General features: G+C 62.1%; 2 protein-coding genes across 12 annotated transcripts in view; one reads left to right on the top strand and one right to left on the bottom strand.

Moving 5' to 3' along the window:
* The first annotated feature begins 629 nt into the window (after positions 1 to 629).
* Positions 630 to 6,781, top strand: EMILIN3 (elastin microfibril interfacer 3). Its single transcript, XM_065922020.1, has 4 exons — positions 630 to 1,229; positions 2,621 to 2,743; positions 3,839 to 4,062; positions 4,329 to 6,781. Exons 1-4 carry the CDS (start codon positions 1,063 to 1,065, stop codon positions 6,113 to 6,115), a joined length of 2,301 nt encoding a protein of 766 aa, XP_065778092.1. The 5' UTR covers positions 630 to 1,062; the 3' UTR covers positions 6,116 to 6,781.
* Positions 6,782 to 7,300: 519 nt separating this feature from the next.
* LPIN3 (lipin 3) overlaps positions 7,301 to 22,371 on the bottom strand; it is an 18,991-nt gene continuing 3,920 nt past the window's right edge. For 3 of the 11 annotated variants that reach the window (XM_065922010.1, XM_065922009.1, XM_065922008.1), the window contains exons 2-22: positions 22,124 to 22,243; positions 21,229 to 21,530; positions 20,954 to 21,147; positions 19,717 to 19,812; positions 18,271 to 18,554; positions 17,988 to 18,164; positions 16,818 to 16,938; positions 16,311 to 16,653; positions 15,104 to 15,203; positions 14,812 to 14,972; positions 14,352 to 14,445; positions 14,212 to 14,281; positions 12,276 to 12,368; positions 12,156 to 12,199; positions 11,306 to 11,444; positions 9,822 to 9,970; positions 9,534 to 9,620; positions 8,947 to 9,099; positions 8,648 to 8,762; positions 8,452 to 8,555; positions 7,301 to 8,264 (exon numbers count right to left, since the gene is read on the bottom strand). In XM_065922010.1, coding sequence (XP_065778082.1) covers positions 8,120 to 8,264; positions 8,452 to 8,555; positions 8,648 to 8,762; positions 8,947 to 9,099; positions 9,534 to 9,620; positions 9,822 to 9,970; positions 11,306 to 11,444; positions 12,156 to 12,199; positions 12,276 to 12,368; positions 14,212 to 14,281; positions 14,352 to 14,445; positions 14,812 to 14,972; positions 15,104 to 15,203; positions 16,311 to 16,653; positions 16,818 to 16,938; positions 17,988 to 18,164; positions 18,271 to 18,554; positions 19,717 to 19,812; positions 20,954 to 21,145 — 2,667 coding nt within the window. In that variant the 5' untranslated portion in view covers positions 21,146 to 21,147; positions 21,229 to 21,530; positions 22,124 to 22,243 and the 3' untranslated portion in view covers positions 7,301 to 8,119. The remainder of the gene's footprint in view (positions 8,265 to 8,451; positions 8,556 to 8,647; positions 8,763 to 8,946; positions 9,100 to 9,533; positions 9,621 to 9,821; positions 9,971 to 11,305; positions 11,445 to 12,155; positions 12,200 to 12,275; positions 12,369 to 14,211; positions 14,282 to 14,351; positions 14,446 to 14,811; positions 14,973 to 15,103; positions 15,204 to 16,310; positions 16,654 to 16,817; positions 16,939 to 17,987; positions 18,165 to 18,270; positions 18,555 to 19,716; positions 19,813 to 20,953; positions 21,148 to 21,228; positions 21,531 to 22,123; positions 22,244 to 22,371) is intronic. The other 8 variants (XR_010661484.1, XM_065922012.1, XM_065922015.1 and 5 more) reach the window with 8 other exon arrangements.

Raw genomic sequence — 22,371 nt, 5'->3', positions numbered from 1 at the left:
TAGCAAGCCAACAAGATGATGCCGAATGAGGATGACTGTCAAGGTCAACTCCTGAGTTCCAAGAGTCAATTTCACAAGGGAAATTTGGAGGGAGCCTAACAACAGCTCCTTGTGAGAAAGACCTAAAGTTTTCTTTGACTCATCACTGGAAATGAGTCAGTGCTGCGGGCTAGAGGGCTAAGAACACAAAGAGACGCAGAGCATCTTTGACCGGGCTGGAGGGGTGATGGGCGTTTGGGACTTCCTGCAGCCATACCTGAGAGAGAAGACAGACTCCACCAGGAAAGGAGAAGGGCAGCCTGACCACTGGGCTGGGTTGCGGAGGGTTAGGGAGCAGAGAGGGGTTAAGATGCCTGGGGAGGGGTCAGCAGAGATATCAGATATCCTGGGCACCTCGGGACAATGAGGTTTGGGGAGGCAGAACAAATGAACAGGGACGGTCTGGGGCCTATTCCAAGGAGGTGGCTGCAGAGGTGTTGCTGGCGCGTTCCCAAACACGGTCATCTCGGCTTTGGAGCCCTAGACCGCAGTCCCCGGGCGCGCACGGTCTTTGAAGACGCGTGTGTCCCGAGGGTGGACGGCTTTTAGCCCCGCGCCCAGGCCAGTCCCAGGGGTCTGGCTCGACTTCTCCCCGCCACCGGGTGCACGCGGACGACGACAGTGGCAGATGGGTGTGTTTGGGGGGGCTCCCCCGGGGCGTCGACGACCTGCGCCCCTGCCACCCCGGGGCTGCTCCCTACTTAACCTCTCGCTCGCGGGCGTCAGCCGGGAGTTGGGGCGGGGGGCTGGCGGCGGAGAGGGGGCCGGCGGAGGAGAGCGACGCGGCCCCAAGTTTATGCTAATCCGCGCAGAGCCCGCCTCCCGCCTCCCCTCGGCGGCCCCAGGCGCGAGCAGCGCCGGCCACTCGGCGGGACGCAGCCGCCTCGAAGCGCCAGGCGCCCGGGCCAGCGAGCTCCGGGGGCCGCGACCTGCGGCGGGACCCGGACGGACGAGCGGCGGGGCGGCGGGCGGACACCCGGCGGGGGCCCCGCGCGGGGCCAGGTGGAGACCCCGGGGGCCGCGATGGGCCGCCGCCGCCTGCCGGTCTGGCTGTGCGCCGTGGCGGCGCTGCTCTCGGGGGCGCAGGCCAAGGGCACCCCGCTCCTCGCGCGACCCGCGCCGCCGGGTGCTTCCCGCTACAGCCTCTACACGACGGGATGGCGCCCGCGGCTGCGCCCGGGGCCGCACAAGTAAGCGCGGGCCGCGCCGCGGGCGGGAAGCGGGAGGGCTGGGCCCCGGGCGGCGCTCCCACCTGCCCCGGGCCGCGCGCGCGGGGGCGCAGGGCACCCCAGGGCGAGCCCCCGCCCGGCCGGGCGCCCCATGCTCCGGGGGGCTGCGGGGCTGGTGAAGGAAAATAAGCCGAGGGGGCCTGGCGCGGCGGCTGGGGTCCTGGCAGTGCCCGCGGAAACCTTTCCAGCGAAGTAACATTTTCCAGCTGCGCTCTGTGCAGACTCCGGGCGCAGCGGACCAGGTGGAGGGAGCGGAGGGAGGGCGGACGGTCCGCGCGCGGGGAGCACGCAGGGCCACCCCCATCCCGCGCCGGGGCCTCTCCTCTCTCCCGCTGCCCGGCCAGGTAGGAGATGGAGCCGTGCGCCCTGCGGCTCGCCCCCTGCCGCGGTCAGCCTGGACCCGCGCAGCCCTGGAGGAGCCCCCATGTGGCTGGGCCGCAGAGCTGGTCAGGGAGCCCCTGGGTCCTGGGCCTGCGTTGTGGCTCCAGAGCTCTATGGGGTCCAGTCTGCAGGTGGTTGGCGTCCGCCAGGCAGCGGCCTCCTCTGCCACAGCGTCTGGTCTTGAGTAGTTTCAGGTGAGTTAGGGACTCTGCCTGGGGATGCTCGCTCAATGTGAGCCCCCGCTGAGTTTGAGCGCTATTATAGGAGGAGCACAGCCAGCCAGCCCACGGCTGACCCTTGGTAGGCCTGGGCACATTAGTGCCGGCTTCCTGGAGGAGGTGGTACCAAAAGTGATCTGAGAACAGGGAACCAGGAGCTACGGTAGGGGCGGGAAAATTCCAAGGTGGGATGTATTTCCCAGGAGTCAGTCAGGGGAGGAAAGGTGCGAAGTGTGGCCTCAAAGGCACCAAGTTGCGACCTCAGAAGCTTCAATGCCAAGATGAGGAGCGAAGAGTCAGTGAAGGAGGTGGAGAGGGGTGGGGAGTGTGGCACGGGAAACCCAGGGTGGGCCTCTTCCCCAGGCCAGGGGGGTGGCTGCACCGGCGCCTGGTTCAATATTGTACTTAAATAGCCCAGTGACCAACCAGATGCGGAGGCTGGGATGGGAGAAACCAGCAGTGGGGCTGGACCCAGGCCCTGGGCCCTGGATCCCAGGAAAAAGGAGGGGCACAGAAGGGAATTTCCTGGTGGGCCAGTGGTTAGGACTCGGTGCTCTCACTGCCCTAGCCCAGGTTTGATCCCTGGTTGGGAACTACGATCCTCCAAGATGCTCCGTGGGACAGGGGAAAAAAAGAGGCAGAGAGATGAGAGTCTGGTCTCTTGCCAAAGCCCGCAGTGGGGGAGGGGACGAGGAGCAGCCTCAGGGGGTCTGGCACAGGCCAGGTATTCCAAGGATGCCCTTTCCCCTGCAGGGCCCTCTGTGCCTACGTTGTACACAGGAATGTGACCTGCGTCCTACAGGAGGGAGCGGAGAGCTACCTAAAGGCTGAATACCGGCAGTGCGGCTGGGGGCCCAAGTGCCCCGGGACAGTCACGTGAGTGCACCCCCGTCCCACCCACTCAGGATCCCAGGGCACAAGCTCCAGGCCTGCCTTCAGCGGAGGGCAGCAGCCTGCTCCACCAGGGCTGAGACTCCTGGGACTCCAAAGGGCCTTCCCCTGGGCCCACACAGGTGGGAAAGAGGAGGCCAGCGGGGAAGAGGGCAGGCTCAGGCTGGAGCCCATAGAGGGTCCCAGGGGAGCAGCACAAGGCAGAGATGGCGGGGATGGAGGAGAGCAGAGTCACGTTGGCAATGGGTGACCCCAGAGGGGGCCCCTGGGCAGACCCAGGGAAGGTGGCGCTGACTGTGGAGAAGGCAGGTCAGCGGTCAGAGGCTGGGAGCCCAAGATCTGGGGCTTCAGCCAGACGGGTGGGCCGAGCACATGCCGCACGCAGGTGTGACGCACAGGTCTGAACTTGGAGACCTTCAAACGTGTGTCTGAGAACAAGCCTGTTTGCTCCCGTGTATCACTGGGTTAACAGGAGGGAGTCCCCGTGGGGAGCACTCCCCTGCATCCCCGGGCCTCTCCGCTGTGCTGAGCATCAGAGGTGCCCTTCCGCCAGCCTCCTGGGCCAGGGCCGACTTCTCGGAGCAGGCCAGGGTGGAGAGGAAGGAACTAAGAGGCCCCCCAGGTAGGGAGTGGCCCCCAGGCAGTGCGAAGGGCTGTCTGCCCCAGCTTCTGTGCCCTGCCTCTCACCTACCCAGAGGGGAGGGGCTGGGTTTTGTCAGAAGTTTTCATGGTGCCTCCAAAGCCAGAGTTGGAATTTCCAATGGCAGGGTGAGCCAGAGGGGGTCCAAGTGGTCTGGGGAGTCTGGAGGCTAAATTCCCACTAGTCTTTGGCCCCAGCGAAATAACATGGGGCGGGGCTTTGACCTGCCCCTTCCCTAGGGCAGCTCGGAGCCTCTGGAAGGCCTGCTGCCACCCCTTTGCCCTGTTAGCACAGAAAAGGGGGAGATGCTGGTGGGGCAGTGAAGCTGGGAGATTTCCAGTCCTTCTGCCAGTGTCTTGAGAGTGGCCCTGGGTGCCAGCAGGGGGCAGGGTCCCCTGCCCACAGAGACAGAGCTCTGCCCTCTCCCGGCCCTGGCCCAGGTACCGCTCGGTGCTCAGACCCAGATACAAGGTGGGCTACAAGACGGTGACGGACCTCGCCTGGCGTTGTTGCCCTGGCCTCGCTGGAGAAGGCTGTCCCGAACACCTCACGGACCACGAGGCCACACCACCTCAGCCAGAGCCTGAGACCCAGAGTCCCTCGGGGCAGATGGGCCCAGGCCCCAGACCCCTTCCTTCCAGTCGAGTGGCCCCAAGCCCCCATGGTGAGTCTGCCCACGGAGACCCCCACCAAGGTGATCAGGCTTCTGGGGACTGACCCAGGCTGGCGGGGCCCGAGCCAAGCAGGGGAGGGGGCATCTCACTCTGGGCGTGAGGGTGAGCCCCCCAGATCCCTCCTGCCACAGCTGGGGGGAGCCATGCCCAGCAAGGTTGGCTTAGAACAGAAAATCTCTCAGGCGTCTGGGCCATAGGACAAGCTGAGTGAGCCAGGCCAGTGATGCTTCTGGGGTTCTCACCTCCTCTTTCCCAGGAAGGAAAGGCCCAGGGCTGTTTGGTGAACGGCTGGAACGCCTGGAGGGTGACGTCCAGCGCCTGGCACAAGCATATGGTACCCTCAGCGGCCTGGTGGCCAGGCGTGAAGACCCCAGTAGGATGACTGGTGGGCCCAGGGCTCCTGCTGCCCCCGTGGGCTTTGGGGTCATCCCCGAGGGCTTTGTGAGCCCCCGAGACAGAGCTGGAAGACCGCTCAGCCCACCCCTGGAGGAGATCCTGAGCAAGGTGACCGAGGTGAGCAACACACTCCGGACCAAGGTGCAGCTGCTGGACAAGGTGCATGGGCTGGCCCTCGGCCACGAGGCTCACCTGCAGCGACTGCGGGAGGCACCCCCGTCCCCCCTCACCTCCCTGGCGCTGCTGGACGAGTACGTGGACCGACGGCTGCACCGGCTCTGGGGCAGCCTGCTGGACGGCTTCGAGCAGAAGCTGCAGGGCGTCCAGAGCGCGTGCGACCTGCGCGTGCAGGAGGTGCAGCAGCAGTGTGAGGAGGGCCAGGCGGCCAGCCGGAGGCTGCACCAGAGCCTCGACGGCCGAGAGCTGGCCCTGCGCCGGGAACTCTCACAGCTGGGTACCCGGCTGCAAGGCCTGAGTGTGGCCAGCGGGGGCAGCTGCTGCGGGCAGCTGGCTTTCATCAGAGCCCGCGTGGACAGCCTCGAGAGGAACCTGCAGGCTGTGATCGAGGCCCAGCGGGGCCACGGCGCCCCCGATGGGGATGACCTCACGCGGCTATCTGCCGCCATGCTCGAGGCGGGCATGGATGGGCTGCCAGAGGGCGTGGAGACCGCCAACGGGACAGGGGGTGGAGCCGGGGGCTGTTGTCTGGGGACGGAGGAGGGGGGCTGGGGCGCACGCGGCTTCCACACCATGCTGGAAGAGCGCGTTCAGAGGCTGGAGGAACGCCTGGTGACGCTGGCTGGGGAGCCGAGCCACGACCGCGCCCCTCCAAGCAGGCCGGCTCGGCCCCTCGTGCAGACGGAGCTGGCCGTGCTGGAGCAGAGGCTGGTTTCGCTGGAGACCTCGTGTACCCCCAGCACCACCTCCGCTGTCCTGGACAAGCTTGGGGCCGAGGTGAAGGCCTGGCAGAGTCGGAGCGAGTCCCTGTTGCGCCAGGTGGCCAGTCACGCCATCCTGCTCCAGCAGCTCAATGGCACCGTGGCCGAGGTCCAGGGGCAGCTGGCGGAAGCGATGGGCAGCTCCCTCCAAGGCGAGATCACCCTGCTCAAGGTCAACCTGAACTCTGTGAGCAAGTCGCTCACGGGCCTCAGTGACTCCGTCAGCCAGTATTCCGATGCCTTCTTGGCCGCCAACACCTCCCTGGATGAGCGGGAACGCAAGGTGGAGGCCGAGGTCCATGCCATCCAGGAGCAGGTCAGCAGCCAAGGCTCGCAGCTTCGGGCTGATCACAGGCAGGTCCTGAGCCTGCGGGGGGAGCTGGAGCAGCTCAGGGCCAGCATGGCCGAGGTGGCTGGCGGACTGAGCCGCTGCCAGAACACGGCCCAGGAGCTCCGGCACGCGGTGGGCCACTTCGATCAGAGGGTGGCCCAAGTGGAAGGTGCCTGCAGGAGGCTGGGCCTGCTGGCCGCAGGCCTGGACAGCTTGCCAGCTGAGTCGCTGGGGCCCAGGGAGGGCCTGTGGGACCATGTGGACCAGCTGAATCGCACGCTGGCCCAGCACGCCAAGGACATCGCCCGCCTCCGGGATGACCTGCTGGACTGCCGCGCCCAGCTGGCTGAGCGGGTGCGGCCGGGGCAGGCCAATTAGGTGGGCTGGCCGGGACCCAAACCCCCTCAGATCCTGCCAACCCTGGGAGCAGACCCTCCCTTCCCCCCCGCCCCCCACACACACCAGAGCCCAGCCTTGCCCAGAGGTGTCTCCCAGCCTCCCCTGGCCAGCGCGGATGCCGTTTCGGAAGGGCCTGAAGGAACAATCTTGGTCCAGCTTCACCTGACTGTCCAGGCACCAAAACCCACATTTGGTGTTGCACCAGCTGGACAGGTCAAGGCCGGTACTTCATGCCTCAAGGCCGGGGTGGCCCTAAGAGACCTCACCATCTAGTCTGCAAAGTGCTCTGCAGACAGCCCAGCCGGCACCTGCGCACAGACCTCCAGGGCCCTGCTCAGACCACAGTCTCTGCGGCTCCCTTGGCTCAGGGCCGGCAGCCCAAGGCCCGCGGAGGCTCCTGGCCTCCCTGTCCCTTTGGCTTCCCTTCTCGGCCATCTGGGCCCCGTTTCTTCAGGAAGGCGGTGCCTGTTGGCACGGCCTTCCTACCTGGCAGCTTCATGGATGCTGTTTCTGAACCAAGGACTAGAGGTTTCCACCTCCCGCCCCCTGGCTTCTTCAGGACAGAATGGAAACACAAGGACTCGGCGAGAGCACTCTTTATTCCTTCTGATCCTCCCCCAAGGTGAGGGCTTAGGCAGCTGTGTTTTCCAGGCGGAAAGGATGTTTGGAGGCCCCTCCCACTGTAATTTATCCTTTTCTTCCTTCCCTTCCCCAAAGAAGTTTCTAGGGTACTCTGGTCCCCGCTTGGTCCCCTGCTTTCCATTTGGGGGAAAATCCACCCCCCGCCCCAGGTTAGAGCCTCCCTCTGGAGGGCAGCCCTCATGTACGTCATGGCCCGAATGAGGCCAGACCCTGGGCAGGAAGCCACAGCTGGAGAGCAAGGGCTCCAGGCCTAGTTTCCGACATCCTTGGAAAACCCCGGCCCTGCGCGGATGTTCACAACGGGGTGAGAAATTCAGGTATGACAACATGAGAACACAAGTGTTCGTCTGGCTCACATACCCCGCGGAGACCCATCCCTGCTGAGGCTTCTGGCCTCGGTTTCCCCACGGGGGACTGGGCGCCCCCGTGGTAGTTCACAGCCCCGCCTTCTGCGTTCCTGACATTTAGTGTTCTGCCCTCCACTTTGGTGCTGGGGGTGGTGGTCGGGGGGTGGCTAGGGCAGGCCTGGATTAAAGCTTTTAGCCTGTCTAAAGGTCCTTTCTTCCCCAAAGGCGGCGGGAGGGATGGCGGCAGAGGGGTGTTGGCCCTGCTTCCCACAGCCCCTCGGACAGAAACTCATGCAGCGGCTGTGTGGGTGGTGGAATGACCAGCAAGGGCTGGGGGTGGGGGGGCAGGCAGAGTCTTGGGCTGCGTCCTCAGTGGAGGTGCGGGGAGGGGCCGGGTATGTGGCATCTCCCTCCCCAGAGGCTGGGGGGTCCCAGCGCCTCTGGGGTCCGGATAGGCTGAGACACCAGCGCACCGGCGGGGCTCCACGGTAATGTCTGGCTGGCTCCAGAGCTGTGGGAAGGGGCCAGGGCTACGGAGATCTGGCTTCAGAGGGCACAGTGCAGGCTCCCCAAAGAGGGTTGGAAGACAACTTCTTCCCCGGATGGTTAGCCGCCATCACCCCTCTGCTGGGCGTACAGGCCTCAAGCCTCAGAGGGGCCTCTCTCTCATCTCTGTCCTGTCAGGAGTTGAGTTCGGGTCCCGGGTGAGAAGGAAAGAGACATCAAGGGTGTAGAGAACCCCTGCAAGGACCCAGTCATTTCTTGGCTACAGGGCAGGGCCATGCTGGGGCCTGGAGCAGCGGCCCCCTTGCCCCCTGACCGTAGCCCAGCTGGCCAAGACCCAGGGACAGGAGAGGCCACGGCCAGCTCACAGCACCCCTCCCTCCCCCTCAGCGGGTTGGCCAAGCGGGCACCTGGCTTTCCGAACCACATGCCCTGGGACACACAGTCAGTTCTGGGCTGGGCCATGGTCAGCGGGCAGCCGGAGGCAGGCTCAGGCCAAGGCATCAAGGTCCACGGGGGCCAGCGGCTCCCGCCAGTAGCAGAAGTTGCTGTATTCAGGGTGGGCCAGGTCTGTGCTGGGGCCGCGGGCCACGGGCGGGAAGAGGAGTTCGACCACCTCGCTGAGCCGCTCGTACCTGCGGGCAGAGATGCAGGTAGAGATGTAGGTCTCCATGACAGCAGGTGGAGACCTTGTGTTCTGCCTGGGAGCCCTGGACCCGGGGCTGGGGCGGGGATGGAGGGTGGTCCCCAGGGGCGGGTAGGTAGGTGGCACTGGGCCTCGGGGAGAGGGCCGGGGCGTGGGGGCACATGGCAGGGCCTCACGTGGACTTGTGGTTCTTCATCAGCTCCTGGCTGAGCTCTCCCCGGGGGTTGACTGTGAAGATGCGGCAGGCGGGCAGGCCGACCTGCCGGTAGGCAGTGACATCCTACAGGGGATGAGGAGGGGTCAGGGGGCCGGGAGGGGTGGAGCCAGTGGCTCAGCATCCCCCACCCCGCTCCCCGAGGAGGGCACACTCACATTGGGCCTGTTCCCAAAGGCGGCATAGAAGGGCTGTTCCTGGGGCAGAAAGAGCTGCTGGACATCACTCAGGCAGGCGATCTTGAACACCTCTGGCTTCCTCTCTATCACCTCCCTGCAGCAGCCGGGGGCCGTGGGCAGGGAGGGGGTTAGTGCGCCACCAAGATGTGCAGGGTCAGGGGACGCTGCAGGGCCTGACCCAGCGGATGCCCGAGCGAGGCCCGCGCTGGCAGTGGGCCTGCACACCTCCCAGCCCCGCCCCACCCCAGCGATGGGCTTGCGTCCCACCGGGCGGTTACCTGTGCAGGGCGGAGAAGAGGCTGCTGGGGGACAGCAGGAGGGGGCCCTCGGGGAGGCCGCAGCCCGCCTCGCTCACCCGCTGCAGGTACCCCTTGGTGAGGCTGGCCATGCCGATGGCCCGTGCCGAGCAGTAGAGGAACTTGTACCCGTTTCTGGGGGTGAGACGCGGAATCAAAAAGACCGGCCGGACCCACCTCCCCTTCGGGGCTTCGATCAGCTTAAGCGCAACCCTGGCGCCTCTGCCGGGCGGGGCTTAGGATGGCAGCTGAGCCAGGCCGGGGAGGGAGAAGGAACACCACAGAGTCCTGAGGTCCATGTGGACCCAGGCCCGAGGTGAGGACTCAGGCCAGTCTGTAATCTACAGCAGGAAGGCCGGCAGCTAGACTCAGGCCCCGACCCCGGCCCCACCGGACGAGCCTTTCACAGGCGAACCGAGGGCCAGCAGGTCTCCCCGACTCCAGGGACCTGCCCGGGGACCTGCTCCTCCACTGTGGACCCCCAAGCCTGGCTTCCGGGGGCAGAGGCCAGGGGGCCTCGGGCATCCTGTCACTGCCACCCTGGGACCCCGCCCAGCCCGGGCACTCACAGGTGGATTTTGTGGTAGAGACTGGTGATGCCCTGATGTGTCCAGTCTTTCCCCAGCTGGGGCAGAATGTGGCCCAGCGCGTCCGACCTAGACCCACAGAGTAAGTACCCGGTTACTCGGAGCCAGTCCCACCTGGCCCTCCCCCTCGGTGCGTGTAGCCCAGAGGGCCCCCACCCCCACCCCCTGGATAGCCCGCTGGGAGGGCGGGCCTCTCTGCCGCCCCCTCCCCGAGCACAGAGGGAGGCCAGGCCCCGGGCCCTCCCGGCCCACGGCTGACCCCTGCCTCACTTGGTGATGGTGCCGTCGATGTCGGAGATGACCACCTTGTCGTCCCACTTCCACAGGTAGATGGTGGCCCTGCAGCGGCAGGTGCCCTGGTACTGGGTGGTCACACTGAAGACCACATCGTTGGCACCTTCTTGCAGGTTGAGGCGCCGCTGGGGTGGGACGCGGGGGAGGGGGGCCATGGCTCAGCCAGGCGCTGTCCTTCCACCACCCACCCACCCTCCCACCCCCACACCGTGGCCACGCCTCTCCACAGGCCTCTTTCTCCTGTTCCTCCCAACTCAAGAACCTTCCTGAATGCATCAGAGTCAGCCATGTGGGCAGAAGGTGGCCACAAGGAGGACGCGAGGGGCTGCTGGTGGGACCCGTACAGCGCCGGGCCTGGGAGCTTTGAGATTAAGCTCATGGACCAAGCCTGGCCCGTGACCCCCGTCTAGGTTTCTCAAGTCGGCCTCGGGGCCGACACTGCTCTGGGCGGAGACACCCCATTCCGCAGAGGGGGCCCTGAGGGGATCTTCCCCGGCAGCCCCCTGCCTGAGGCTAGGGTCCTGTGACATCTCCCCCGGGGGCAGCTCCCAGCCACAGCTTGCGACCTGGCTGATCCCTGAGCTGGGTGTGCACCCCTGGGAACCACACAGATGGCAAGCTACTCTGTACCAGGCTGGCCAGACCCTTCTGGGCAGCTACTTGGCCAGAGTCACACTTGGGAAGAAAACATTTCAGCCACAGTGACTCCAGGGTGTGACTTGGGGGCCTGGGGTTGCCAGAATTTGAGAGGCTGTCATCAGCGTTTGATTTCTTGTAGCTTCCAAAGGCAGACCCAGAGCCAGCCAACCCACTACAGGGACTTTTTTTTTTTTTTAATTGCTTTTGGTTCTACTGCAGGGTATGTGGGATATTAGTTCCCCTACCAGGGATCAAACCCGTGCCTCCTGCATTGGAAGTGCAAACCCTTAACCCCTGGACTACCACCCGGGAAGTTCCTGCAGGTAGATATTTTAAGATTCCATACATCAGAGGGGGCTTTTGTAGCCAGAGTGTCCACCAAAGAATGGACTTGTCTTCTCCCAGCCTTTCTCCAGCGGTGGGAAGCAGTCCTGGCTGAGATGCCCCGCGAGGTGGCTGCCACAGAATGGTGTTGCTAACCCACGAGTTTCTTGTCCTTTTGGGGAGGTCAAGGCCAAGACCCCACTTGGCTTGAAAAGGGACATTTTCAGAGTTTTCTGTCTGTCACTTGGGGTGTCTTTACCTCTCATATTTCCCTAATAAACTCAACTTTAAAAAAAAAAAAAGAAAAAAGGGCTGGCATGTGAAGAAGTGGCACCGAGAGGTGTCCCCGGAGGAGGTATGCAGGGGCCAGCAGGGTGGCAGCCACTGGGGATGGATTCCGGGCTTTGGAGAACACAAGCTGTTTCGCAGTCGGACCCTGAGGGCCCCGGGAACACAGTTCTTGCAGCCCTGCCACCCCCATACCTGCCCACACTTACGATCTGACTGGAGGAGAGGCGGAGGGACTTCTTGTAGGCAGGGGCGTGGGCTGGGGGCGAGGGCGGCGGGGAGGGGGCCTCCAGGATGACGGGGCTGTCCAGGGTGTCATCCTCACTGCTCAGGGCTTCTGCCTTCTCCCTGCGGGTGGACCAGCCTTCAAGCCACTTCCCCCAGGCCAGGCCTTCCCTCCCGCAGGTGCCCACCCCTCACCCAGGCCACAGGGAGCCTGCCGCGTGTCCCTGCACCTCTAGGCACCCTCTAGAGGCCGCCCATTTAGGGGGTGGTGGCAGGCAGCAGGACGCAGGCCAGGGGGGTCTCCACCCAGAAAGGTGACTCCACAGAGCCAGCGCCGAGACGCAGGGCGCCCAGCCCCCAGGGTGCTCTGCATGGTCAGGACGCTGGTACCTGCTTCGGAGACAGTGAACTGAGAACTCGGTCCTGGCCAATCCCACCTCCCGCAGGAGCAGTCAGCCCATCCTCGATAACCGCCCCCCCCACTCAGCCTTGGACACTCTGGGCTGCTTCAGACATGAGAAAAGGAAGCAAGATCAGCTGGCCCCTGGGGGAGAGGGGATGCCCTACTCCTTCATAAGGTAGCCCCTTGTCCAGGCTGGGAGTCTGGGTACCCCTTCCAGCTCTGCCACTTCCTGGCTGTGAGACCTTTGATGTATGTGGGTTTTCCCATCTGTGAAATGGGGACATGTCTCAGGAAAAAGAAGGGGTGTAGAAGTGATTGCAGAATGACAAAGACCCATGGCAGGGGAGGGGTGCTGGCTGCATCCGCCCCTCATGGCCATCGTTCTGAGCTCCTGCTCAGCTGTGGAGCCCCAGCCACGAGATCCGACTTACCCCTGCTGCTCCTGGGCTGTGGTTTTCTCCCTCTGGGCACTGCACTGTGGGGAAAATATCCATCTAGTGAATCCCCGCCCACTGCCCATATGGGTCCCGCCTGGGACCATGATCACCCACCTCCTTGGCCGGGAAATCCCTGCGTCGCCAGGAAAACCACCACCGGCCTCCCTTCCGGGGCATCTTCTCCTTCTCCAGCTTGTCCACGGTGCTCTGCGGGCAGAGGAAGGCCACTGGCGTTTTCTCCTGCCCCACACAAACGCACCTTACCTTGCCCTTGGGGCCCCCATGAACCCGGAGTCTGGGGCTGACCCTAGAGCAAGGGGCTATCAACATGGGGGGGCTAAAGAAGCCTACTCACCCCCATCTTAGGATTTTGAGCAATGACTCTAGGAGATGAGCGTGGGAGAACAAAGGCCACTTCTGCCCGCCTCCACCCCACCCCAGCTAGAGCAGATCCCCCAGCTCTAGCCCAGCCTTGGCCTGCCCTCCAGATCTCAGGAATCAAGATCTACTACTACCAACTCTACTCTAGTGGCTGAGGGCAGTGCTTTGGGAGTTTCTCAAGATCTGGTTCTCCCTGCATGATGCCAACAAGTGGCGGCAGGGACAGTCTCTAGCCAGTACCACCCTCACCCTCCAAGACCAACATGGGCAATTCCTAAGGTCAGTGATCTATCCCCTGAGCAGCCTCCTTCTCTGCACATATGACCATCATTGTCTAGTGGGGACAGTACGACCCTGTGAAGAACCCTGATTATGTTTGTGCTAGGTAATCCCATGGAGAGCTCAGCCCAGGCCCACCTAGGAGACTTATTAGCTTCCTGCAAATACAGAATGGAGAACCCAAGTCAGGAGGACAAGAGCCAGGGTGTCCACCTGGGCAGGGAAGAGGCTGGGGCTTCCCAGGTGCTGCTAGTGGTAAAGAACCGGCCTGCCAATACAGGAGATGTAAGAGATGTGGGTCGATCCCTGGGTCGGGGAGATCCCCTGGAGGAGGGCATGACAACCCACTCCAGTATTCTTGCCTGGAGAATCCCAGGGACAGAGGAGCCTGGTGGGTTATAGTCCCTGGGGTTGCGCAGAGTCGGACACAGCTAAAGTGACTTAGTGCCCACCACTTGGGCTGGTAGAGTTTCTCCTAAGTTTGTCCTGAGTTTGTCCGGGTTAAGGTGAGAAGAGCCAAGTGGGGGGTCTGGGGGAGACCCTCTCCCTTCCCACAGGCTCTGAGGTCCCAGCTTAGACCTACAGACAACCAGAGGACAGAGCTGAGTGGCACCAATGGGAGGCACCAGCTGTCAACATCAGGTCCTTTGGGCAAGCCTAACCAAGCTAGTAAGAATGGGTCAGACAGGGTGGGGCCCTGGCAGAGGGGCAGAAGGGGTGGGTGCAGGTCAGCCCTGTGCGGGGTGGAGGTTCTGGGAGGGACTACAGAGGCTGGACCTTCCACCTCTGAACACCCGCACAGGCTCTTCCCCACCCCTCGCTTACTCAGCCTTCAGACCTCAGCAAACCCCCTGCTGGAGGCTCTCAAAGCACCCCAGACAGTTCCTTCCTGCTTCTCACAGTTGAACTGTATACTCATTTGACTGAGTCTCTGGTTAACTATCTCCCTATGAGGGCGTGACTCTCCCTGGTCCGGGCCTGGCACATACTCAACAGGTACTCAACGACTGTGTGCTGATAAAGCAACACCCCAAGCCCAGCCTGGAGAGGGTCTCCGGGAAAGGTGAGGGCTGGGACCTCCACCTTCCAAGACTGTCTCTCAGATCCAAAAGGCTCCTGCTGAAGGCACGTCCCTGTTGCCTCTGGTTTGCCCTGAATTCCTCTGAAGTCCAAATCCATTCCGGATGGACTTAGCCATGGCAGGAAGCCAGGGAAAGTGGGGTGCATCATCTACACCGCCTAGGGCAAGGCTTCAGGGAGCCTGGGTCTCTCCTCCCAGAGTGGGTCCTGCCGCCCATCAGCCCCAGGTCCATCTCTGCCCACCCTCCCCTTCCTTGCCAAGGGTATGGCCACTTTCCCCAGGAGATCCGGGGGGTGCTCTAACCATTACCTTGGGCAAGTTTTTCTGAAAGGCTTGCAGGGACAGGATCATGGGGGCAGCTACAGCCCAGTTATAATGCCTGCGGAGACAGATGGGGTGTCAGGGCCGTGGAGGGAGGGCTGACCCAGTGGCCCAGTCCCGGTACGCACTGCGTGTTGATCTTAACCACCAGGTTCGGGTCGTCCAGCAGGCCGGGGTTTCGGGCAAGGTCCTGGTAGGAGACCATGTGCTGGTTGAACTTCTCTGGACACAGAGGCAGAAAGCGAGAGGTGAGGCTGATGTCCCGTGTGACCCACTGTCCCCACCCCTCCTGGCTGCCCCATCTCCGCCCCTGGGGCCTCCTACAGCTCAACCAGAGCAGGGCTCCCGGCTCCCGGGGGCTCTGGCATCTGCTGGTCCCACCCCAGGCCGTCCTGGAGTCACAGCTCGGCGTCACTCAGCATTGGCTTCAGGGGGTCTTGGGGACGCCCAGCACTTGCTGGCCGAGGGTGGGCTCCATGAAGCCTCACACACGCCTCCACTGCCCACCCTTGAGGGTCTTCCCTCCCTTCTCCCGTGCCCTGGGCTCAGTGACAGTCCTCGGGAGGGCAGGGCCACTGCCGAGCATACCCGCAGAGATGTCCCTGCCGTCAGCCAGGCCCCCACAGAGGGACAGCACCACGATGCCTGCTGTGTCCGCAGCGGGCTCTGGCTCCTGCTCGGGGTTGCAGTCCCCCAGCAGCTTCACGCTGTCAGGAGCACTCCACTTTCTGGCCCCCAGCCCACCGCTGCTGGGGACGAAAGGACCAACAGGGACATGAACAAAAGGAGGAGGCAGGGGGGAGGGCCTGGCCCCTGTGCGCCGACCCCTGGCCCCACGGGCCTCGATCCCAAGACACCCCGGAGCCCAGAACCCGGGCACCTCTGGGGGAAGTAAAGGGCTGCGTTCTCAGAGTCCAGGGAGGGCAGGTCATCCAGGTAGATGTCACTGGGGCCCAGGTGCTGGCTTCTCTTCAGGGAACCTGGCGGGAGAGGAGGGGGCATCTGTCCGCCTGACCCAGCGAGGTGGACTCTTGGGCACACTCTGCGTCCCCTACCCCTGAGCACCACAAGGTGGCGCTGTCCGGCCCAGGCCTTAACCGGTTGCAAGGCTTGGAAGGTCCCAGGTCTGCACTGTGCATGCAGTTCGGCAGCTGCTGGCCACACAAGGCTGTGGGGTATACTTCAATGTGGCGTGATGATGAAGAAACGGAATTTTAAGTCTTATTTCATTTTTTTTTTTTTTTTTGGCTGCACTACAGGGCATGTGGGATCTTGGTTCCCCAAACAGGGACTGAGTCCTTGCCCTCTGCAGTGGAAGTGGGGACCACCAGGGAAGTCCTCCAAGTGTTACTTAATTTTAATTAATTTTAACTTGGGGGTTCCCTGGCGGCTCAGACGGTAAAGAATCAGCCTGAAGTGCAGGAGACCATGGTTCAATTCCTGGGTCAGGAAGAGCCCCTGGAGAAGGGAATGGGTTACCCACTCCAGTATTCCTGCCTGGAGAACCCCATGGACAGAGGAGCCTGGAGGCTTACAGTCCACGGGGTTGCAAAGAGTCGGACACGACTGAGCGACTAACACTTTCACTTTTAATTTTAAATAGCCACATGTGGCCAGGGACTACCCATGTGGACAGTTCAGGAGTCAATTTCCTCTCTCAACACTCTCCCTGGCCTCGCTTAAGATATACTATCTGCCTCGGTTCCTAGACACAAAACCTCTCTCCCTCCTCATCACCATGCCGTTCCCTCTGCCTAGAATTCTCTTCCCCTGGTCCTTACTTGGCTGGATCTTTATGGCCCACGTCTCTGCTCAGGCATCACCCGCTCAGAGAGGCCTTTCCTGGTCCCATGATTTAAACAGCCCCGGTCCCAGCCAGTGACTCTGTCTGGTATGCGCCACGTTACACTCCCCTTGGTTTACGCCTGCGTCATCTGTCTGCTCCACGGGACTGAGAGTCCCACGAGGAGGGCTGGGCCAGACACAGCGCACACAGTAGGTGCTTAAATGTGCTTGAAGCCCCAGAGTCCACCCAGGGGATAACCTGAGGCCAGGGAAGCAGTGGGAGGGGTCCGGCCATCACTCACCTTTCCTCTGGGACACCCCCTCTGGCTTGCGGGTATGAGCGGGGTCTTCCAAAGCAGCCCAGCTCCAGGATTTGGACGGAGGACGGGGGCCCACGTCCCCCGAACTCTGAGTCTTGGTTTCCTCCCTCTCAGGGGCAGAGAGAGGGGGACCCGCCAGAGCGGGCACCTCCGTGTCAGGCTGAAGAAGGTCAATGCCAGCTCCTGTCTGCAGGGTTGGGGGTCCTGGAGGGTCCACGCCAACCAGAGAGGCGGAGGGGGTGCTGGGCGCCCCCTTAGGCGGAGAGGCTATCCTGGAGTTGGCATCAGCGACCACCGAGGACTCGGGCCATTCAGCTTTGCCCACCTTCAATCAAACAGAGGGATGATGGGGACGGGGCAGGGCCTGCTTCCCACACCCCGCAAGGCCTCAGGCAGGTGGGCCAAGTCTCAGTCACTCCAGTCCTGACCCGCAGGGGCCATGGAGCCCCTAAGAGGTAAGGCTGGGGGGCTGACACAGGGGGGCCTCACCTTCGGCAGCCTCCCCCAGGCCCACTGCATGTGGGACTCCGCTCTCAGGGGGCTGGGTTCGGGGCTCCGCAGTTCCAGCTCCGAGTCACTCTTGGGAGATGATAGCTCACCCGGCGAGAGGCTGCAGGAAACAAGAACTCAGGACCCCCAAGCCAGCAGGCTGCCCCCTGCCGCCCTCTCCAGCCTGGGAACATTTTTTTTTTTTGCAACATGTATTTATAACTGTGTTGGGTCTAGAATATATAAAGAATATATAAATATATAAAGAACTTCTGCAAATCAACAATAAGGAGGCAATCCAGTTTAAGAAAGAAAAAACAACAATGGGCAAAGTTGTGACTTTTTTTTTGGCTGTGTGCCATGTGAGATCTTACTTCCCCAACCAGGGATTGAACCCACACTCCTGCGTTGTCTGTAAGGAGTCTTAACCACTAGGGCACCAGGGAAGTCCCAGGTTGTGACTTCTTAATGGGTTTAGCAGTTCCATTAAGGGTGTGAAAAGGCTTTAGAACTCAAGGGGGTGATGGTTATACAACATCGTGAGTATACTAAATGCCACTGAATTGTGTCCCTTAAAATGGCTGATGATGAGTTAGTCACTCAGTCGTGTCCGACCCCATGTACTTTAGCCTGCCAGGTTCCTCTGTCCATGGGATTCTCCAGACAAGAGTACTAGAGTGGGTAGCCATTCCCTTCTCCAGGGGATCTTCCTGACCCAGAGATCGAATCCGGGTCTCCTGCCTTGCAGGCAGATTCTTTACCATCTGAGCCACCAGGGAATTATTTTAAATGGTTTAAAATGGGTAAATTTTATGTGTTTTTTCTTTTCAATTTTTTGGCCGCACCGTGCAGCAGGTGGGTTCCCAGTTCCCCAACCAGGGATCAAACCTGTGCCCCCAGCCTTGGAAGTGTGGAGTCTTAACTACTAGACCACCAGGGAAGTCCTATGTGTATTTTACTGCAATAAAAAAATGGGCAAGACGGTTGAATACCAACACTTTACACAAAAGATATACAGGATGGTAAATGCAATAAATATGTTCTGTGTCATTATTCATCAGCAAAATGTACATGGCGACCCCTCTGAGACCTCGGCTTTGAGTCTTTGTCTATAGCCCACCTCTGAGACCTCGGCTTTGAGTCTCTGCCTGTAGCCCACCTGACGCTCACCTGGCCTGGGGGTGCCACTCGCCGTCAGAGTAGGGGTAGATGTCTTTGGGCTCCAGTGAGGACTCCCCTTCCGGCTGGATGCTGCTGAGGGGGCCACAGGGAAATAAACAGTCCCGGACAGGACAGGTACCCTGGGCAGGGCGTGGAAGCCTGGACATCACTGAGGAAGTAAAGCAACTAAAGCCCAGAGAGGTTAAGGACCTGGCCCAGGGTCACACAGCATCGGCAGAGGAAACAGCTTGAACCCCCGGTGGCGTGCCCACACCCTCAGCCCCCGACATACCCTGGGGGCTGCAGCCTCGGCTTTTCCAGCAGGGATGGCTCACTCTCAGCGCCTGCCTCCAGCTCCTCTGAACTAGAATCGGCGGCCGCCGCGTCCTCCTTCCGCTTGGTCTTCCTCCTGCGCCGTTTCTTCTTCCGCCCGGTGGGAGCCATGCCCGCGATGCTGGCGTCAGGCTCGCTGGTGGTGCCCAGCGGGGAGTCCGAAGGGAACCCCGCCAGGCCCCCCCAAGGGATGGGAGACGTGCACAGGCGGGGAGGCACGTCTTCCTGTGGAGCAGACCAGGGCTGAGGGGACGGGAAAACAGGCCTGGAGGCTGCCCAGGGGCGGCGGGAGCATGGCCTTGTGCCTGTTGCTGGCCTCAGAGTTCCCTCATGGAGACAGAGCAGCCCCAGTCCCAGGGGTGCAAGCTCTCCTGAAAGCCCCCCGCAACCACACGGTCCAGAGAGGAACCTGGGCACTGGCCTCTCATCTGCCCTGCCCACACCTACCACAGCAGACACCCACTTCCCCTCTGAGACTCAGCCAGGTGCCACCTCCTCCAGGAAGCCTGCCCTGACTTTCCTCAGCCTCCGTTGCAACCCTCTTCGCCGCCTTGGCCAACTGGTTCCTTCATCTGTTGTTCACAGGTCTGTCTCCCAGGCTAGTCTGGGAACCTTCTTTTCAGGTGGGGGTCACCCCTCATCGAAGTCCACTGCAGTGTCCGGCACATAGCAGGGGCTCAACTGAAGTTTGCGAGATACTTTAAACACCTCCGCTGGTTGCTGCTGGGCCCTGCCTCCCTTCTGCAAACGCCCCTCTGCTCCTCCCTGGCCCCCACACGTCCGTGTCCCGGCTGCCCCCAGCTGGCACCAGACTCGGAACAAGCCGTTATCTTATGCTGTCCAGTCCTGGCCACTGCTCAGCACCCTCCTCCTCTCCAAGGCTGCCTGGGGAGGGCCTCCTTCCCACCCTTCAGGGGCCCAGCTCAAGTGTCCTCTTCTGAGAAAACTTTCCTGGAAGTAGCATCAGCCCTTCCTATCCCCCAACCCCATCCCTCCCCCTACTCTCTTTACCTCCCTATCCCCTCATCCCCATCTCTCCCCCTCCCCCACCCCTCCCCATCCCCCACCCCATCCCTCCCCCTCCCCACCCCTCCCCATCCCCCAACCCACCCCTCCCCCTCCCCCACCCCTCCCCATCCCCCACCCCATCCCTCCCCATCCCCTATCCCTCCTCCTCCCCCATCCCTCCCCATGCCCCACCCCACTCCTCCCCATCCCCTATCCCTCCTCCTCCCCCATCCCTCCCCATCCCCCCATCCCCCATCCCTCCCCAAGCTCCACCAGCACATCCTGATGCCCCTGCCTCAGACCCTCCCCAATGGTGGGGGAGGTTCCTCCCCACAGTGGGGACAGTGACAAATCCCCAGGCCCCGCCCAGAGGGGACACCAGTGAGGATGCACTCACCTCATCACTCTCCAGCTCCTGGATGAAGAAGGCCTCCCCGCTGTCCCCCAGCTTCATGTGCAGGTCCACGGGCTCCCCGTTGATCTCGATGTCCACCTGTAACGGGGGGTGGTGGGGCGGGGGTCCCCGCTGTCGTCCTCCACTCCCACCTCTGGCCCACTGGCCTCCAGGCTGGTCCTGGGGACACAGGCTGCCTGCTGCCCCAGTGCACTGCACTTTCTGGGTCTCTCTCTTCCCTCCCCCACCTTGGGGCGCCCCCTGCTCCCCACTCCGAGGGTCTCTGCTCACCATCTCAATATTCTTGTTTATGCCTTGGTTTCTGTGTTCCTCTCTCTCCCACAGCCCATCAGTACAAGGACATGATTTTTTTTTTTTAACTTTTTGGCCACCCCATGTGGCATGTGGGATCTTAGTTCCCTGACCAGGGATTGAACCCACGTCCATGCACTGGAAGGATGGCGTCTTAACTGCTGGACCATCAGTGAAGTCCCAGAACATGATCCATCTTGTCACTGGTTGTCCCCAACACCCAGGAGAGCACCCAAACAGTTGTGCATGACACGAACACCCTTTCCTGGGCACTCTCTAGAGTGTGTTATATAGACTATCTCATTTAATCTTCACAACCACCCCTGGCCATAGCTCCCATCATCATCCCCACTTTACAGATGAGGAAAATGAGGCTCAGAGGGGTTAAGTAATTTTCTGGGAAGTAGCAAAGTTAGGCTATGAACCCAGAAAGTCTGAGGCCACAACCCAAGCCCTTAACCAGTCAGCTACACTATCTCCCGAAAGGTTACACTCTCCGACTAGGATTTGGGAAAGTCACCCCATTGTGAAGGGTCTCCTAGGGGCAAGGAACTAGCTTGTGAGTAACTCCCCCCACCTCTCCGCAGTGAGCTCCGAGTTCATCGTCAGGGAGATGGGAATGGACCCATCCACACAGGTGAAGCGGCTTACCAGGAACACAAAGGTAAGGTCTTAGGAAGCTGGAGCCGGTCTGATGGCCCCAGCATGGAAGCCTGCTCTGATATGCTGCTTCCAGGGGAAAACAGGGGCCTTTCTGGACCCAAAGCCCCAATCCAACCCCAGGAAAATATAAAAGAAGGGAAGCCTGTCCGGAGGACGCATCGCCACCCCAGGGAGGTCTGGGTCCTGTCCTGGGACCATGGTGGCCATCCTGGCTCCCAGCGCCCACCCGCCTCCTCCCAGAGCCCCTCTCCCAGACAAAACTCACCACCTTCTCCCGCGAGCGCAGGACGCCCAGCTTGCCAAAGCGCACGTGGAAGGGCGAGCATCGGAAGGAGCCGTCCACCTGCCTCACCACCAGCACATCGATGCCCCCGCTCAGCGTGGCCGGGTTCAGGCCCCGGTACAGGCCCTTCACCGTGCAGAACACGGTCTCCGCCAGCTGCCCCATGTAGTTCATGGCTGTGCGGGTGAAAAGTGGAGGTGCTGCGCCCACCGCCCTCCTGGGGAGGCCCCGCAGCCTGACCCCCCGCCCAGGACTACCTCAGGCTTCCGGCGTGTGGTCTTGGTGGTCCTCGGGGTCCCCGGAGCGCCTCCGCAGATGGGCAGCCCTGATGGGCTGGGAGGTGCGCCTGAAGATGTGGGTTCTGATCCCAATCGGCCGTGGGGCCCCCTCCCTTCTCCAAGTGCGATGCTCACTTCTGTCAAATCCGGGCACCGGGTAAGGCCGTCCAGGGCGCCGCGAGCCTCTAAATGCCGTGAGTAATCATGACCACAGTGCTCAGTGGCAGGGCTCCTGTCGCCTTTATGACAACCGGCCAGGCCGGCCGAGCGGGTCATTATCCCTGTTTAAAGACAAGCCAGGCCGAGGCTCGGGGAGGCGGAGTGACTTGTCCACGATCTCACCACTCGTCAGGAGTGGAGCCAGGCTTCGCTCCCAGGCCTGGGTGATTGCAGAGCCCTTGGTGTGAACCCCTGGGATGGCCTGACTGTGGGGGCAGGGAGAGGGCAGGCACCCCACGTTAGGGTACAGTGAGGGGTCAGCCTCATGGCAGATCAGGCCCAGGGCCCCCAGGGGTCACATGGGACAGTCCCAGGCAGGGGGGAAAAGGGGACCTCAGTTTTCCCATCTGAGAAATGGGTTGCTTGCTGCCTCCTGGTCCTAGGAGTTAAAAGGAACCTTGCTGGGCCATTGTGGCTAATGTATGGGGGAGCAAGGGTGGAGGTAACCCTGGTACCCAAGGTTTTGCTCAGTTCTCAGATGCTTGCAGTAAGGCATCCCCCACAGCTGGGCCCAAACTACAAAATTTAAAGCCCAAATTCCCAAATTCCTTCCCAGTTTCCCTGGGACATGTGGGAAGCCCGTTCACAGCCATGACCTGATCCCAGTGTCTCGAAGTCATAGTTCTCAGCCGTGACCCCAACTCCTCAGACTCACATTCAGGCTTGGGCTGGCCCCTGGCCCATCACAGCTGTTCCTTCTTCTCCCAGCTAAACCGGTCCCTCCGGCTCTCACACCAGGCAAAGCTGGGTCAGCCAGAGGCAGGAGCCGTAGCAGCTGCGGAGAAGAGCCAGGGCCATGATGAGAGCCACCTCCACACTGGCCAGGTGCCTGCCCCACCAGCTTCAGCTTATCACCCCTTCCCTGCTGGCCAATGGCAGTGGGCTATAGCCTTCTGGCTGCCG

Source organism: Muntiacus reevesi, chromosome 2 (assembly GCF_963930625.1).
Source record: "Muntiacus reevesi chromosome 2, mMunRee1.1, whole genome shotgun sequence".
NCBI classification, from domain to species: Eukaryota; Metazoa; Chordata; class Mammalia; order Artiodactyla; family Cervidae; genus Muntiacus; species Muntiacus reevesi.
This window is presented reverse-complemented; position numbering and strand designations above follow the sequence as displayed.

What these genes read in the sequence shown, in the direction of transcription:
- EMILIN3 (XM_065922020.1), top strand. Translation starts at nt 1,063, where the DNA reads ATGGGCCGCCGCCGCCTGCCGGTCTGGCTGTGCGCCGTGGCGGCGCTG. An exon ending in CTGCGCCCGGGGCCGCACAA is followed by an intron (nt 1,230 to 2,620) that starts GTAAGCGCGGGC and finishes TTTCCCCTGCAG; the next exon opens with GGCCCTCTGTGCCTACGTTG. An exon ending in AAGTGCCCCGGGACAGTCAC is followed by an intron (nt 2,744 to 3,838) that starts GTGAGTGCACCC and finishes GCCCTGGCCCAG; the next exon opens with GTACCGCTCGGTGCTCAGAC.